The sequence below is a fragment of the Balearica regulorum genome, chromosome 1 (assembly GCF_011004875.1).
Source record: "Balearica regulorum gibbericeps isolate bBalReg1 chromosome 1, bBalReg1.pri, whole genome shotgun sequence".
Taxonomy (NCBI): Eukaryota; Metazoa; Chordata; class Aves; order Gruiformes; family Gruidae; genus Balearica; species Balearica regulorum.
This window is the reverse complement of record NC_046184.1, coordinates 151,508,767-151,526,214: the sequence shown is the minus strand read 5'-3', so window position 1 is coordinate 151,526,214 and position 17,448 is coordinate 151,508,767. Positions and strand designations below refer to the sequence as shown.

Sequence of the window (17,448 nt, the reverse complement as noted above, 5' to 3'; positions counted from 1 at the left end):
AGAATGATGACAAGAAGAAGGTTTTAATTAGCAAAATGTCAGCAACAGTGGCAAGAAAGCACAGGTTTTACAAAAATACAGAAGTGACAAAGTTTGATTGAAGGAGAAACATGGAAAAGGGTGTACACCACTGAGATGGCTGTTACTGAACTCTGTGTGTGTACTAGTATATACATGCAAGGTGCACTCACACACTGGGTAACAATATATCTATGCATCAGAAGCAGGAAAACTGGGGATTGCACTGCAGTTACTACACTTAAAGCTCTCCACTGTGACCCCTGAGTATAGGAAGAAACGCATGTCTACCTGTTGTTCTTACTACTTGCCTTTTCAAAAAATCTCACATTTTTGCTGGTTGTCACTGAAACACTGGGCCAGGAAGAGGCCAGAAGAGGGAAAAGAAAAATGGCTTTAATTACAGGAAAAAGGGGCCAGTGAGAACTGGTTGTTACAATAGCTGCGACAATGCAACTAATCTTCATGTTGTATGGTTTTTTAATCTTTTTTTTTTTTAAAGAACACTTTGCTTGTTTAATTGTTGTTCATCACTTCTAAAAACCTGTCAGTCTAATGCCCTCCTAAAAATGTAACTATGTTAAAATCCAAGTCATTTCAGCAGCAAGCACAGAACGTTCAGGATTCCGATGAAGTTTACCAACATGAAATACCTTCTGATTAAACTTGTAGAAGCATTGTGTTCTGGGTCATATCTGCTTTACTTGAGCCTATAAACTTTGCTTTCCTATTAAGGAACAAATCCCTTTATCCTTCCATAAAAGATTATAATGTAATAAAACTGCATTAAGATCTTACAGCGAAAAAACCCCAGTGATTATGTACAGGAATGAAATGTGGTGAATTTTACTGCAATTTAATAAGTATGCATCCATTCTCATCTCTCCCACATTAGCCTTCTGTGGAACTGCTATAACTAAGTGAAAACAGCAAATAATCTTGAGAAAGAAAAACTGAGCAGCAATGGGACTTTCTACGTTCTTTAAAAATACTGAGTACTGCTGTTTGCAATAAATCTGTGGTTATGTAAGCAGGCATAAAACCACCCGTATTTCACAAGTCATTGCGTATTGGCAGCCATAATAATCGCTTTTGTATCTTCATTGCTTTTATGCCATCAGCTCATTTGCAGTCTTCTCTGTTCTTTATGAGAATTAATTTGACAACACAGGACTCCATCCTTACTCTCCAACTCCAAGGCAAAGCTTCAAACCCCCTCAGTTTAGCAGCACCAACAGTATCTCTTCTGAGGGGGCTGCAAAGGAGAGCTCTTACCCCATCTTCTCCCTCATATCCACCCCAGGGGGCTGTACAGTCCCCAGAGGGAAGCCACTGGGATTATACTACCAACATCTACCCAAAACCACCCATAAAACAAACACTTCTCTGCCTTCCAGATATGTCCCAGATTTGCACTATAAGCAAGATTTATGACAGATGCCATAAAGTTTACATTGACTTTGAGAAGCTTTGCATAATTCATCCACAACCAGCACTGTGAGTGATACAGCTATCCCACACGCAGCTATAAACCTTGAATAGACTTTTCCATGTAGTCATGCATTTACTATGGGTCAGATCCTGTGGTCTTCCATTTGCTCAAAAATCCCATTGAAGCCAATGCTGGCGGGTCAGCTTGCAAATGCCACCCTCTCTCTGTGTGGTGAATAGCTCTCATTGAACCCACTGGGATTACTCATGTGTGTGAGTAACTACTAACAAGAGCAAAAGGAGCAAAATTCGGTCCTCGTTAGGGACTGCTAATCAGGAAAAAAAAAACAACCTCTCTCAGTCAGTAGTACCACTCAGGCAAAGCAACTCTGCTGGCGAGGTGCTACCTAAAAAAGGCAATGTGGCGCAATTTGGCACCATATTTTTAGCATGTAATTCTTTAAAGCATCAGCTAATTATCCAGGCATGACTGCATGAAGGAGTTCTCTCCTGTCACAGTACATGAGCAAAGATAATCTTATACCATGAAACACAATTAGCCAGATGGTTATTTGGAGGTTTTTGGAATAGAAGCAATTTCTCTGATCTGGGAAATAAAAAAAAAATCAACGCTGAATTAAAAAAATATCATACCAAGTATTTAATTACATATTATCATGGGTAACTACTAATTGGCTCCAATTATGCAGTCGTATTTTATTGCTGTTGGAAACACATTTATAGCCACTATATAATGTGTATATTTAAGTCAGTATCTGAATAAATAGTCTGGAAAACACATCATTTGTACCCAGATTTGGTTACTAGCATGATTATCATCTGCCACCTGCTGGAAGTAGCTGTGAAAGCTCAACTAAGTTCCACAGATGGAAGGTCTGGTCACTCATCAAAAACAAATGTCAAGGAGCAAAATATGCTCCTTGTACTCAGGAGCTTATTCCTCCTGCAGTCAGTAGAAGAGTTTAATGGGGGTATTTACGTGCATCCTCAGAGAAGCCATAACATGACATTGTTTAAACAAACCAATTTAATTTGCAATTGAGAATAATGTTATCTGCCTGTGTCTGACCAGAAGGCAAGATATATAATCTGAAAATAATGCACCCAGCTAATCCCATCTCAAACTGGCATCACGCTCTTGCCACTCTGCTGGAAATGGCACAATTGCAGGTCCCCCTGCGCTATCCTCGCAAAGGATTTCTTCCTCTACCCAATATAGTCTAGCATTGTCTTTGAGCCTCATTTGAAGAGATTGACCATTCTGGTTTTATGGTGGCCCATAAAACCCTCAGGGAGAACAAAACCTGCCTGTCCAAGACATCTGCTCTCACTCAAAAAAAAAAAAAAAAAGCAGTGAGAGGGTTTGGATGAGGTCTTTCTCAGACCGCCAGAACCTTGTAACTTGCTGCCTCTGCGCCAGCAAACTAGAGTCAGTAATCCAAGTAAGCCAGAGGGTAAATCTGAAGGCAGTACTGCAAGACTCGCTTTCCTCTCTCGCTTGTGTGGAACAGGCTGAATAGTAGCAGGATGCACAGGTAAGACTAGCAGTACTTGTCAGTGTGCTGGCTTATTGCATCTGACCAGCCGATGACAGGACTAATTGTATTGGTGTAATTTTGCAGTTGGCAGGTCTTCCCAAGCCAGTAGGGAGAGAGAGACAGGTACAACTAGATTAGAGTTTCGGACCATTTGTTTTTTGGGGTTTTTTCCAAAAATCATACCCAGGCCCTTAAGCAGCTGACTTCTGTGTGCCCAGCAGGTTTAGAAGAAGAGCCCAGGCTTCACGTTTAAACAAGTGCTTGCACTCAAGGAAACACAGTTCCTTTCTCTGGGTACCTTTCAATTATTTCTGAGGTCAAAGAAGGAGAATTAAAAAGGAAGATGGGGATATAAGTGATTTTTGAAGGTTATCCACGTCTGTGGGATGGAGTGGAGAAGGAAAAAGAGAACACACTGACATGGATTGACCCTGGCAGAGGGCCAGGTGCCCACCAGAGCCGCTCTATCAGTCCCCTCCTTCACTAGACAGGGGAGAAAAGGTACAACAAAAAACTTGTGGGTCGAGATAAGGACAGGGAGAGATCACTCATTAATTATCGTCACGAGCAAAACAGACCGAACTTAGAGAGGGAATTCATCTAATTTATTCCTAAGCAAAACAGAGTAGAGGAATGAGAAATAAAACCAAATCTTAAAACACCTCCCCCCACCCCTCCCATCTTCCCGGGCTCAACTTCACTCCCGGCTTCAACCTCCGCCCCCCTCAGCGGCACAGGGGGACGGGAAATGGGGGTTACGGTCAGTTCATCATGCGGTGTTTCTGCCACTTCTTCATCCTCAGGGGGAGGACTCCTCTCATCGTTCCCCTGCTCCAGCATGGAGTCCCCATGAGTCTCTCCCACGGGCTACAGTCCTTCACCAACTGCTCCAGTGTGGGTCTCCCCCACGGGGTGCAGACCTTCAGGAGCAGACTGCTCCAGCGTGGGTCCCCCACGGGGTCACAAGTCCTGCCAGCAAACCTGCTCTGGTGTGGGCTCCTCTATCCATGGGGCCACAGGTCCTGCCAGGAGCTTGCTCCAGCGTGGGCTTCCCACAGGCCACAGCCTCCTTCAGGTGTCTCCACCTGCTCCGGCGTGGGGTCCTCCATGGGCTGCAGGTGGAATCTCTACACCCCCTCATCCTTCCTCCATGGGCTGCAGGGGGACAGCCTGCCTCACCATGGTCTTCACCACGGGCTGCAGGGGGATCTCTGCTCCGGCGCCTGGAGCACCTCCTGCCCCTCCTTCTGCACTGACCTGGGTGTCTGCATATGTTCTTACATCTTCTCACTCCTCTCTCTGGCTGCAAAAGCTCTAACTGTTTTTCTCTTTCTTAAATATGTTATCACAGAGGCGCTGATGGGCTTGGCCTTGGCCAGCGGTGGGTCTGTCTTGGAGCCGGCTGGCATTGGCTCTGTCAGACACAGGGGAAGCTTCTAGCAGCTTCTCACAGAAGCCACCCCTGTAGCTCCCCTGCTACCAAAACCTTGCCATGCAAACCCAACACACACACATGCAAGGGCCTAATAAAATTATAACTAATTCCTCATTTTCTCCACTAACTTGTTTTAGCCATTATAAAGCAATCAGATGTTTATAGCAGTAAAAGGTAATATAAGCCCTGAAAGCAATACAACAAATCTAAACCACTGAGCAACACATTAGCAAGGATTAACATTGGCATTGCTCTCATGTGCCTCCTGCAGAGCAAAAGGGCCAGACCTGCCGAGGAATGCAGCGCTGGGCAGGGGCACATACGCCCTACGGCAGCGTACAGCATTCCCGCAGGGAATACTAACCACTGTCCATTCCCCTAACACGCGTGCACCCTCGCGCACCCATCTACACACACACAAAACAATGTTTCTGTTGGTTCTTCCTTTTAGCCGAAAGCCTTTGCCGCTTCACAGTGCTTTGGCTGTTCTTAGGAGGTCGCTATGCTTCAGGCCACTCTGAGTTTTCTCTTCTATGCTGCAATTAGGAGGCTACCACCTCTCTTCCAGCAACGCGGGCCTTGCCTGCACTGGCCAGTTACCCTCATTCCAGCCACAAATTTAGCTATGCCTCGTGCTGAGAAGTAGGTTGAGGTTTGCTCTTGTAAAGCCTGACAAGGGTTTGATGCAAAGAAGAGACCCACAAATTAAAAAAAACCTGCCAAAGAATCAGCAACGCTTCCAGCCTGCCCACACCAGAAATCTCATTGCTGCAGTGACATTTGTATCCCGGAAAAGGTTACGTTCCCTATGCAGACTGCAGCCAGGGCACAAGGCTGAATGCAGATGGTTACTGCTCCTGCGGAGCCAATTCAGCCAGCCCTCTGGCCCAGGACATGCCAGCCTCTGGCTACAGACCAGCTTTTCAGCAGCAGCACCCTGCTCCCAGTTACCTTCTGCAGGGCCTCCTGGCCTTACCCAGAAAGCACTCCCCTCCTCAGGCAAAGATGGGGGACAGGGCTCTGGCCTCATGCCTATGTGCGTACTCCATAGCACCCACGCCGTGAGACCAGCCTTCTTCAGAACATGAAGCAAGCAAACTGACCTCCATGCAGAAGCTCAGTCATCTGACAGTCCTCTCCTCTCCCTCCATGCCCACCTCGCACATTAAAACCACTGAGGAAAATTAGTTATCAGCACTAGTCTACATGACATTTTAGCTGCAGATCAAGGAAATCCTGGATCTTACCAAACATTGTCCAAAAGATGTAAAATTGTGTATATAGATATAAACATATGTCTATATAAATAAAACTCCATATAATTACGGCAAAGTTTTTCCCTTCCTCTTCCTCTCTTCCCACCCCCTTTCCCTTCACTCAATTTCTCAGACAATAAGTGGGAAACAACATTTTTTTTCCCAGCCAAAAATTAATCCCTGCTCAAAGCTTCCAGAAAGGGTCAAGTCTAAAGGAAGCATCTGGTAAATCTGCTTTTGTATTGCAGTGGGAGCCGTAGCCCTCACGTCCCCTTCCCTTTGCACCACTCCGCACAGCGAGCGCTGGTGCCACACTGGGAAGGGTTTGCTCTGCTGCACACGTATGCACGGAGACATGCTCTGCGTGACTGCAGGCAGCCCCGAGCTGGAAGCGGCTAGGTGTGCTGCACGCACAGACAGAGCAGGTGCCGCTCGCCCCAGCAGGTTTTCCAGTTGCTTTTTTTTATCCCCCTGACTACAGATGGACTCTTCAGCTATTCAGTCACGTGGTTTACTTGTGAGTTATCTGATAATCGTGTGTGCTTGCTGGGTCAAAGCCACAGTATTGGATCCTATCATATAACATACTAAACTGACACACCAAAAAAAAAAAAAAAAAAAAAAAAAAGCTTCTCTCAGCATCTCCAAATGCCCATCCAGGGACGGGCAATGAATGAAAGGGGACTGGGCCTGATCCTCAAGCACACCCACAAATTACTCCAGTCCTGCAGTTCAGTCTATGCATGTGCCCAAAGGCAGTCAAACACTTCATAGAATAAGGTGAGATATTGCCATGACTTTAAAAGAACCAGGAAAGCTGTCAGGAGAAAAAAAAAAAAAAAGAAAAAAAAAAAGATTTATTTTCTTCTTCACACATACAGAAAACCTTTAAAGCTTTAGAAAATGTATACTCTGCCTCTTACATTTTTTTACTGTATGTACAAAGTTCATAGCAAAAGCAAATGGCAAAAAAGGCACTTCTGGTCACAGTGAGCAACAGCACCTCCAAAAACATGGTCTATATTGGGAGTGCAGTGGGAGAAGCAGCATCTTCCTTAACTTATTCCATAACTGGGCCATAAGCATAAGCAGCTGCTGTAGCTGGCAGCTCCTGAGCCAGCCCAAGCTCTTCTTCTGGCAAAGAGTGTGGGAGAGGAAAGGGCAGCAACTCACTAACCTTGCAACATAGTTCAAGGGGGAAGTAACTCAAGATTCAAATTCCTAGCAGCAATACCACCCCGCAGAGCTTACAGCCCTATATATTATATGAACAGGTTTGCTCAAAAATCAGACCAAACCAAAAAGAGATTATGCTGCAGAAAACACAGTTCTCTCTGTGTGAAAGCTGAATGTTTATGTGTCTTGATATATAGTGGAAAAAGCATTTTTTGCAAAAATCTTCTTACATTCATTATCTACTTATTTCTCATCTGTTCTTCAGCAAATACCTTTTGCTATCAAGAAATTATATGCAAGTCTTTCTGCACATAACATGGAAATTGCCATGGGTGTCACTTCATAAAATTGTATAATCTAGAGAATAAATGTTTCATAACTATCATCTGCTTTATCTTGTAGAAGTAGTAGGTCTAGTCTTCTGGTTGTTAAGGATATTTCACAAGTCTGCTTTTACTAAGCAGTGAAATGCTACTCTAAGTAATCCCCTGTTGTAGCTGTAAGTTTAGACTGTGAAATTAGAAAGAGAGGTAGGACCTGCTGTTCCCGTCTTCCAGCACCATCTTCTGACAGAAGGGTCTTGCTGGACCTTATGTAGTTCGACATTAAGACAGTCAATTTTGAAACTGTTAAGCTTTGACTTCCTCACCCCAGAACAAAACAAAACCCACCACCACCAAAACCCCACCCAAACCCCAGTAGAATGAATGCATATATGACCCACAGTTTTTGAGGGTAGAAGGAGAACAGGCAACCACAGAGGAAGTTTAAAGCCACTTCCCTTCTGTCACAAACTTTAATTCAGAAGCAACTGGGAAATTATTACAAGTGAGTTCAATTTGTTGGTGAGCCATGGTTCCATCAATGTAAGAGGCTACGTTTTCCTTATATTTTAAGGGCTTCATTAAAATCAATACTTTGATACAGGTGCCCTTCAGATCTGTCCATAACAGATCATTACACATCTAGCACTTAAAAGACTGAGGCCAAGACCTGGCCCAGCAAATGAGGGCCTAAGCATTTCTACTTGTTCAAGAGCAAAACATAATTGTATTATGTGCCTAGTTAGATTTTATATATTTTTGAAGAAATGCATATCAACTCTGTACTCTTTATTATTTTTACTGACATTCTCCACATCTTCCTGTTACATTAACAGGAAAATAATGAGAACCTAAGCAGCTGGAAAAAACCTACTCTTCAATTTCTTCATCATTTGTCTGAAAATAAGGGTGTTTTCTTTACAGCTCAAAATTAGTATGTATCAAGGTTTTAATTGTATGTCTGCTTCTGTTGTTTAAACACCATTTCATGCCAACTATAATAAAAATCACAAAACCCTATATCCAACCTTACTTCGCTACTGAAATGAAAAAGTTACTGAAGATACAGATTCAAGAGAGCACTGGTCCTGGTTCTGTGTTGGGTAGTTGTGTGATAGATGTGTTGCTATTCTCCTGCGCCCACATGAGATGCTGCGTAAGAACAACCTGCATGAACAGCTTTGTGCTAAAATGGAATATCCCTGGTTCATCCTCGTACAGACCCACTCTGGTTACTGAACTTTGGTATCGTCAGCCATAGGTTCCCTCCTTACTTCCCAATGCTTTTATATAATATGCATTATCCTACCTGTTTTAAAAGACCCATGACAGCTGCAAGATGTAATTCAAGTTGTCTTCTTAGGAGATACAGGCCTTATCGAGAAAATGCATAAGCCAAAAGCAAAGGCCTTCGGCAGCCTGCCGGACCCAGCTTCAGAGTCCTCTGCACCATGAGGACGGAAATGTCAAATGAACTGTGTCAGCTCAAGCCCGGCTTTGGAGGAGGCCAAGCTGAGCTTGAATGAGTAGAAGCACCGTTTCCATTTTTGGGTGGGCCTGAGAAAACATCTTTGCCCGTTCATCTCCCTGCTGAACGTAGCCTACAAAGAACGAAAGCCTAGGTGGCCCTGCATGAGAACCAGTGGTCAACTTGGCAAATAACTGGCTTTTGCAAGTCTGTTTGAGCTTTCTGTAACTCATTAGCAATCAGATGGCATGCAGATTAAAAAAAAAGGTGAAAAGGCTATTAAAAAACAGAACTATTTCCCTATGAACACATTTGCTGTGGCTTTTGAAAAGTGCATACTTATCAATGAAAAAAATGTTTTAAAGAAGTTTTTGCAGTTCAAAAGATAACACCTCCCACTGTGGGTTTGCTCAGAGTGTTACTGAGGCATGCCAATCAGTTCAAGACTCAGCAAATATAGCCTATTATACAGTCCCTTGCATGTTTACGGTAGCGTGTGAAGCATTATTAATAGCTTACACCACTGTCTTTCCTTCATCAGCGGGCGGTAGGTCAGGCTACTGAAGGATAATTGGTAATCTATTTTATATATTTATGAAATACTCTTTGGTATGCTTTGCTATAACATTCAGTTCGTGTTTGCTATTTGTTAAATGTATTGTTTGAAGTGCTACCACCAGCTATTCATTCTTTTTCTGAGCAGCAATGCCATGACAACCCCCACGTGACCGGCTACAAACATACCACAAGTCTCCAGGGCTTTGCTTTAGGAAAGGCTCACACTGGTATTACTTTTTTTTTTTTAAAGCCCGGATTCAGTGATGCTTTATTATGTGCAAGATGCATCAAGCCTACCAGCCAATTTTACCATGTGGGAACAAATATCTTCAGCTAAAATGGGACAAAGCGAAGTACGAAGAACACAAGAAAAGGGTAGGTACAACTGTTCGATAAAGAGCAGAGGCCTTCATGAAAGAACAAGTTTACCCAAAAAGGCTACAGCATCTCTCTACTCAATACTGTTATGAAAGCTACTGATTAGCAATAAGGTACAAGAGACATGTTGTAAGAATATCCAGCAAATACAAGCATAGCTTTTGTGTCCATTTAGAGTTATCATAATGATGTTCACCAAATTTAGAAGTGAAAAGATTTGGTCAGTCATTTGCTCCAAGTCAGTAATGCTGCTCCCTGTTGAAAATCTGTAAGTAGTGAATACCATCAGTGATGATTCAACTGTATTGCTATCTTAGGAAGATTGTATCACAACATAATTAGCTTTAATATGAAGAAATAGTTCTTCTTTATTTCCAGACTGGGTCTGTTTCATTAACTGTATAAAAATATCTTCCTTCCTTCCTTCCTTCCATTGTTCCCATAATTTAACTTGCAGGTGGAAAAAAATTAGAGATGAGGTAGAGAATTGAATTTGACATAGTTTTCTAACCAAATTGACAGTATTGAAATAAATAAATAAATTTCCTTCTGTGTGAATTAACCTCAAGAGGCTTACTGTTGTATACAAGCATGCCTATTTAAACAGTGGCTCTTTTAAAGCAGAGAACTGATATTAGTGTAGCTGAAATACTCTCAGCATCCACTATGCATACAGAACTCTCCTTTGTTCAGTGTACAGAGCACTTCATATATGCGCTAAGGCATTCAGAGGCCAAGAACAGAGGTTAGATATCATCATGATATATAGCGAAGAAATATATTTATAGAGAACAAAACATTTCCCACGACTTAACTGCTCTTGGATTAAATGTGAGTGTTAATTTTTGAGTGCAAGCAAAAAGGAAGAATAACTATCATGTTGGGAAAAGGACAGCTTAGAACGTACAGAATTTTGTTGCTTATTAAAGGGTTCACACCTGGCTCAAGTAGTGACTAGCAAGGTCTCCAGCAGCCAAAGAGCAGCCTTTTCAAGCGCCCCGGTGTTGTCACGCTGGTGCGCTCCTAAATTCCCACAGTAGTTGCCCGGAAATTTCACCGTGCCTTCTGCTGGCATGAACTCTGGCTCGCTGCAGCGAACGGCAGCTACCAGAGCAGCGGTACCTGCGCGCTGGGGTAACTGAAGGCAGCAGGGCAATTCGGCAGCTTGTCCTGAATGGCACAGGCTTTTGCTCTGCCAAGAGAGACAGGGATCGCTTTGAGAAAATGAAGGCGCCCCTGCTTGGTGATTGAAGGCTTTGCATTGAAGGAGCTCACACAAAAAACAACAAAAAAGGAAAAACCACCATAAAACAGAGTGAGAGAGAAAGGGGGGAAATAGGGAGCAAGGAAGAAAAAAGGTAACACGCAAAAAACCCAAAAAAGATACACTTCTTGGAGATGACCACTAAAAAGACAGCAATGGTTAGGGATAAGTTATAATTTTCTGCAAGATGCAAAGGTACCGGTGTGTTTTTATGTACATAAGAGCAAATACTTCCAGTCTGAATAATTTATTTATTTTCTCAATGGAAGGAAGGAACATGCGAAAAAAACTAGAGTTACATCTCCTCTCTGCACAATTCTGCATAGAATTAAATATTAAATAGCTCCAAAACCACCATGGCCATATGTGGAAAGTGCCACAACAGAGATTAGGGTGGGCTTAAAAGACACCAGGTTTTACCTTTTATAGTTGCACATATAATGACAGAAGACAAATTAATCATAACACTTTCTGGAAAATGAATTCCACAGAAGAAATGTTTTTTTTCTAAACCCACATTTTGTTGTTCGAGTTTGAAAAAGTTCGCAGATCTATAAATTAAAATCAGAGTTTGCATAAATACCACATTTTATTCCTCACACCAGTGATTTCTACTGACTGATACAATAACAACCTTCTTTTACAAATTGCATGTCTTCTTAAAGTTATTTTTTAAATAACTTAATAGCATGATAATTTAAAGCACCTGAAGAAGCAGAGGAGACAGCAGGCACAGAAGCCAAAACCACCAAAACCCTCAGAGATTTACAAAATTTAGTTCTCCTATCCGGTAAAAATCAACTACTTAACATGATGGGATCTAGAAAGGACTAAGATGAGCGTGCTCATCTCCCCCTGAAATCAGCTGGAATTGAGACCAGTCAGCCCCTTCGGGGTTCCCACCTCCTCAGAGGTGACTGCCACAAAAAAGCACCTGAATGTTTTCACAAGAAGCCGAGCAGTTCAAGTGAATTTCAGACAAAGCTAGAAAATGCTAAACATTGTCCCAGTCAATGCTGTAAATTATTTGCCCTGTTATAAAGGCGAGGAACCTAATCAGGTAGCATGTATGACAGGTCTGCCTGGTCCTCAGCTCATCACAAAGCTGTTACAGAAAGAGATGTGGAAAAGTTTTGCTGCAGTCAGGCAGTGCTTTGGTCATGTCCTGCTGTGAGCGGTTTGCATTGGTGCTGTGCCTGCTGCTCTTACTTGGCAGCCTCTTTGTTTTAATTAGCAAATATTTCTCTCTTCTTTCTGTATCACTGAAAAATGGTTCCAAATAGCCTTAGCCTGCCTGAGATGGAACAGTTCAGGTATGAGGTATGACAGAGGGACAATGTTTATCACATGTATTTCATGACAAAAATCACAGAATCACAGAATGGTTTGGGTTGGAAGGGACCTCAAAGATCGTCTAGTTCCAACCCCCCTGCCATGGGCAGGGACACCCTCCACTAGACCAGGTTGCCCAAAGCCCCATCCAACCTGGTCTTAAACACTTCCAGGGAGGGGGCATCCACAACCTCTCTGGGCAACCTGTTCCACTACCTCACCACTCTAACAGTAAAGAATTTCTTCCTAACATCTAATCTAAGTCTACCCTCCTTCAGCTTAAGGCCATTACCCCTTGTCCTGTCACTACACTCCCTCATAAACAGTCCCTCTCCAGCTTTCCTGTAGGCCCCTTCAGGTACTGGTAAGCCACAATTAGATCTCCCCAGAGCTTTCTTTTCTCCAGGCTGAACAACCCCAACTCTCTCAGCCTGTCTTCATAGCAGAGGTGCTCCAGGCCTCTGATCAGCTTTGTGGCCCTCCTCTGGACTCCCTCCAACAGCTCCATGTCTCTCCTGTATGGGGCCCCCAGAGCTGGACGCAGTACTCCAGGTGGGGTCTCACAAGAGCAGAGTAGAGGGGCAGGATCACCTCCCTCGACCTGCTGGTCACACTTCTTTTGATGCAGCCCAGGACACGGTTGGCTTTCTGGGCTGCAAGCGCACACTGCCGGCTCATGTTGAGCTTCTCATCAATCAATACCCCCAAGTCCTTCTCCTCGGGGCTGCTTTCAATCCATTCCTTGCCCAGCCTATAGTCGTGCTTGGGATTGCGCCGACCCACGTGCAGGACCTTGCACTTGGCCTTGTTGAACTTCATGCATGGGCCCACCTCTCCAACCTGTCAAGGTCCCTCTGGATGGCATCCCTTCCCTCCAGCGTGTCGACCACACCACACAGCTTGGTGTCGTCAGCAAACTTGCTGAGGGTGCACTCGATCCCACTGTCCATGTCACTGACAAAGATGTTGAACAGTGCCAGTCCCAGTACCGACCCCTGAGGAACGCCACTCGTCACTGATCTCCACTTGGACATCGAGCCGTTGACCACAACTCTTTGAGTGCGGCTGTCCAGCCAATTCCAAAACCACCAAAAGGTCCATCTGTCAAATCCATGTCAAGTCATGGTATCGTTGTTTTAACTGATCCAGTCTCACTCCCTGCAGGACCCCAGTCTGAGAGAGACTGGTCTCCCCTCTAAATCCTGTCTCACTCCTCTCCCCGTTACCAGTTGTTCTTCCACGTGATGTATTCAGTCCAAGACAGCTCACAGGTTATTCTTCCTCATATGTTGCATGGCTATTTAGGTCAGGATGGAGATAAATATTATTGTGCCACTCAACTACCAACTCCATTAGAATAATGAGATCCACAATTTGCTTTTGATGATCATTCTAAAGTGCTAATAAGAAGAGGCCTGGGAATACTTTCAACATAAGTCCTTTTCCAGTATTGCTTACCTCTTTCTGGCAGCATCCTAAATGTGCATCCCTTTGGAAGACCTGACACAGCTTGGAAGTACCTAGGGCTTTCTCACACTAGCCTTTTTATTTCTGCTGGATGCCTAATAAAAACTGCCTGCCTTCTCTTAGACAGTCTTTCCTGTATCATAACATCAACACCACTGTAACAGACTGTATGTACTTTTACATTTCTCCAACATAAAGAGCAGTTTGCATCTCCAGCAGGCTTTAGAACAACTGCCTTTAACATTTTCATTTCCCACTACTCTTCTTCTGGGCAAGTCTGGCTTTGCTGATATAATGAATCATACGTTTAATAGTGTTACTGCTGGCTAACAAAACAGAACATGAGAATTAAAAGATTTCCCGTAATGATATGCAAGGGTATTTCCAACAAAAATGGATAAACATTTAAGTTCTGTTGCAGATCCAGGCAGCAAAACCATTAGTGGACACAAGTGCCCCTCCAATATACAGCCACCTTCATCGGAAGTTAGGGAAGCTGAAGGTATAGTATCAGCTATTTCACTGAGCACTAGCATGCTTATTTTCACGTCTCCTCTCAAAGAAAACAAAGAGACTACCAGATGGTCACAATTTCAGGGCCTTTATTTTTTCCTCCGTGCACTGATTGTTGCAACAGGACTATCAGGATCCATGAACAGCCCACTCCCAGCAGCATTAAATAACTTACCTTTATGTTTATTGATGAAATCAGAGCGCTTCAGATTAAAAAAGTGCTAAACTGTTCAAATAGCCTCCTACAAGGTACTTCTGCACAACCATGAAAAAAACATTGCAAATAACAAGAATAGCACAATCAAGATAGACACAGAGCAATGAACTGAATAATAGGATGTTAACATATTCAAAGCACAAGAAATAACAATGGGTAGCCTTGACTGGCAGTTATCCTTCAAAATCTTACTGCTCCCAAGAGAGAAATTTTTATTAAAAGATGAGAGTGGAAAATAAATTGTTACCTAATTAACTCTGCTCACTAAAAGGAAACAACAACAATTAAAAAAACCCAAATGTGAGCACAGTAGAAAATACGTGCAGCTAAACCCTGTCAAAGACTTAATTTCCAACACAGTGCCCCTCAGGCAATGGGAGCATAGCCCATGTAAGGACTTCAGAATTAATTTCCTTAAAATTGTTTATCATCTCACTGTGTGACACAATAATCCCCAGGCACCTTAAAATCATTTCACTAGCAAAACAATTCATTTCTCCTCCATGCATAAAATCATATGCTATATTAGGATGTGAATTCAATTGCTGTTGTTAATTTTTTCCTATTACTGTAAAAATAACACTGCTAAAGTTCCTTTGAAAATGAAACATCACATAACCCACACACACAGAGGTTAACAAAAAAACCCCTAGCAGCAGGAACCCACTATTCCTAGGCATGTTCCCTTGAACTACACGTCCTGATACCTGGGAGTGAGACTGTGGTCCCAGTCTCTCATTCTCCTCCTTTCCAAACTGCTGCAGAAAGAAAGAAAAAACGCACAAAACTCTAATGTTGCAATCTTCTAGTCAGTGGTTCTTCTTTACAATCATTCTCCTCAGGGTTATTCAGAGCCTGATGGGATTACTTAATGCAACCATTTTAGGTACTTTATACTACAGCGTGACCAGCATCTGACCCACTTTGGCTATAAACCCCAGCAACAAGGCAGATGCACTACATTCCGAGCAGTAACTTGCTACTCTAACATTAGTCACCCAAAACTTTCAGAGCTGGATAAGCAGCTTGTATTTGTTTTATACAGGACATGCAATATCTTTGGAGTGCCTAGAATCAAATATGGAAAGAAAAAAAAAGGGAGGAACGGAGAAGAATGAATTAGTATGCTCAAAACAAGACTATTACTTCAGTGATTCTGTTCTGAGAGGCTTTTGAGAACGAGATGTTGAAGTCCACCTATGAAACGCTTTCCCTGCTTTCCTCCATCTAGCCTCTCTCTGATTGCCTCCAACTCAGCCCTCTGGAGAAGGCATTCTTGGGTCTCCAATAACCTTGAAAATAAGTTTTTCTCTTCACCTCTCCCCTATTCCTTCCCAATCCCCACAAACACACTTTAGCATGGATTGGTGTTCTTTGAAAAAACAATATGGTAGCATTTATTACAAATCAGACAATGCCCCAGGATATCCAAAGGGACTCTCCCTTCTCCACTGGATGCCTTCGATTTTCATCCCACTTTTGACACAGTTAACTTCAGAGATTGAGAGCATTAATATCTTCCATTTTAAAATCAAATTTCAAGAGGCTTAAAATCATGCTAACGATGAACAGAACTAGCTTATACTGCCTCATACATCTCTTTCCATTTGTATGTTACACCCAGTTGTTGCTTCTCTTCTTACACTAGCCTGCAACCCCTCCAGGACAAAAATGGCCTGCAACTGGACCTAATCCAAATCTCACTGCAGTCAATGGAAAAATTACCATTTGATCCAAAGCCCACCGACAACAACAGAAAGACTAACATTGGCTTCAGAGGAGCCTGGATGAGTCCCATCATGTGTCCATCACAACAATCCTAGATTTTGATGAGAAATCTATGAAGGCTGCTAGAGACACAAAAGATAATGATGATCCTGGAAAATAAATTGACAAATATTTATAGAAATTCTGCTCACACTGATGAAATGCATTTGCTAATCACGCAGGCCACTGCTGTGGTTGCAGGAAAGTGTTTCAGGGTCAAACCCACAGCATTGCCAAGGGTTTTCTCTCACTGCATCACCATGAAAATGGTGAAACGAAGGCTTCTCTCAACACTAGCACAGAGCTTTACCTGATCAGTGTCTGTCACACTCTGTGTAGAGAAGGGGACAACAATTGTGAACACCCTGTTAGGTATCCATGATATATCACTGCTGCTTGCTCTGGCCTTGTAAAAACAAAAGCATTTCTTTATCCCTTCTGTACACAAAGTTGGAGGAAGACCGACTTTCCGTCATCGAAAGAGACAACTGTTTGCTGCTTGAGAAGATGTCCTGCATCATGAGAACAAAAGGACAAATCGACAACAAAAATGACTATAAGGCCAAAAGGTAACATCAGCAGCACTATTTCTATGTAGTTATCAAGTTACCTTCCCAGTGACAAACATAGCTAAGGATAAACTGCTCTGTGAGGACATGTATTTTAAAAGGCAGCCTAAGGTATAATCAACACCTCAGAAAGCCATTTGCTTGCCCTGTCACATGAAATCCAATGCTGGGTCATTTTCCTCCTACCCTCTGTTGAGGAGAAGATGGCTTTAAACTAGTTTTTCAGTTTAATAACTGAGGGAATGAAATTAAAAAAAAAGAGAGAGGGAGAACATTGCCCTACTTTAAGGAAATAAATGAAGCAAACCTATTATGTCTCAGCAAAGCTGCTGTTCCTGCTAAGTGAGTCATTGCTGCTGACTTTGCCAGTTGTTCCTACAGACACCACCGGAAAGAGGGAGATCCAAAGCTTAGAGATGAAATAAAACTAGAGGAAAAAATAGAATTAAAATGAAAAAGAAAATTGGAGCAGGAAGCAGGCAGAAGTGAAAATATAATTCACTGCTCAAAGGAGACCAAGCAAAATATGCCTTGAGGATTTATCACTAGAGAGAATCACATATTTTTAATTCAAGAGGAAATTCACAGCCCAAATAGGGCACAACAAACCAGTCAACATCAGGGACAGGCTTCTGAAGTGAAGAGAATGGTTTGTATAACTCAGGTGGCAGTTGTTACCTCCTGTGATTCATTTACAGACAGACTACTTCATGGCAG

General features: G+C 42.8%; 1 protein-coding gene across 1 annotated transcript; it reads left to right on the top strand.

The window, feature by feature from the left end:
* Positions 1 to 9,492: 9,492 nt before the first annotated feature.
* CFAP97D2 (CFAP97 domain containing 2) lies at positions 9,493 to 16,735 on the top strand. Its single transcript, XM_075739374.1, has 3 exons — positions 9,493 to 9,599; positions 14,087 to 14,167; positions 16,613 to 16,735. Exons 1-3 carry the CDS (start codon positions 9,498 to 9,500, stop codon positions 16,733 to 16,735), a joined length of 306 nt encoding a protein of 101 aa, XP_075595489.1. The 5' UTR covers positions 9,493 to 9,497.
* The last annotated feature ends 713 nt before the right edge of the window (positions 16,736 to 17,448 follow it).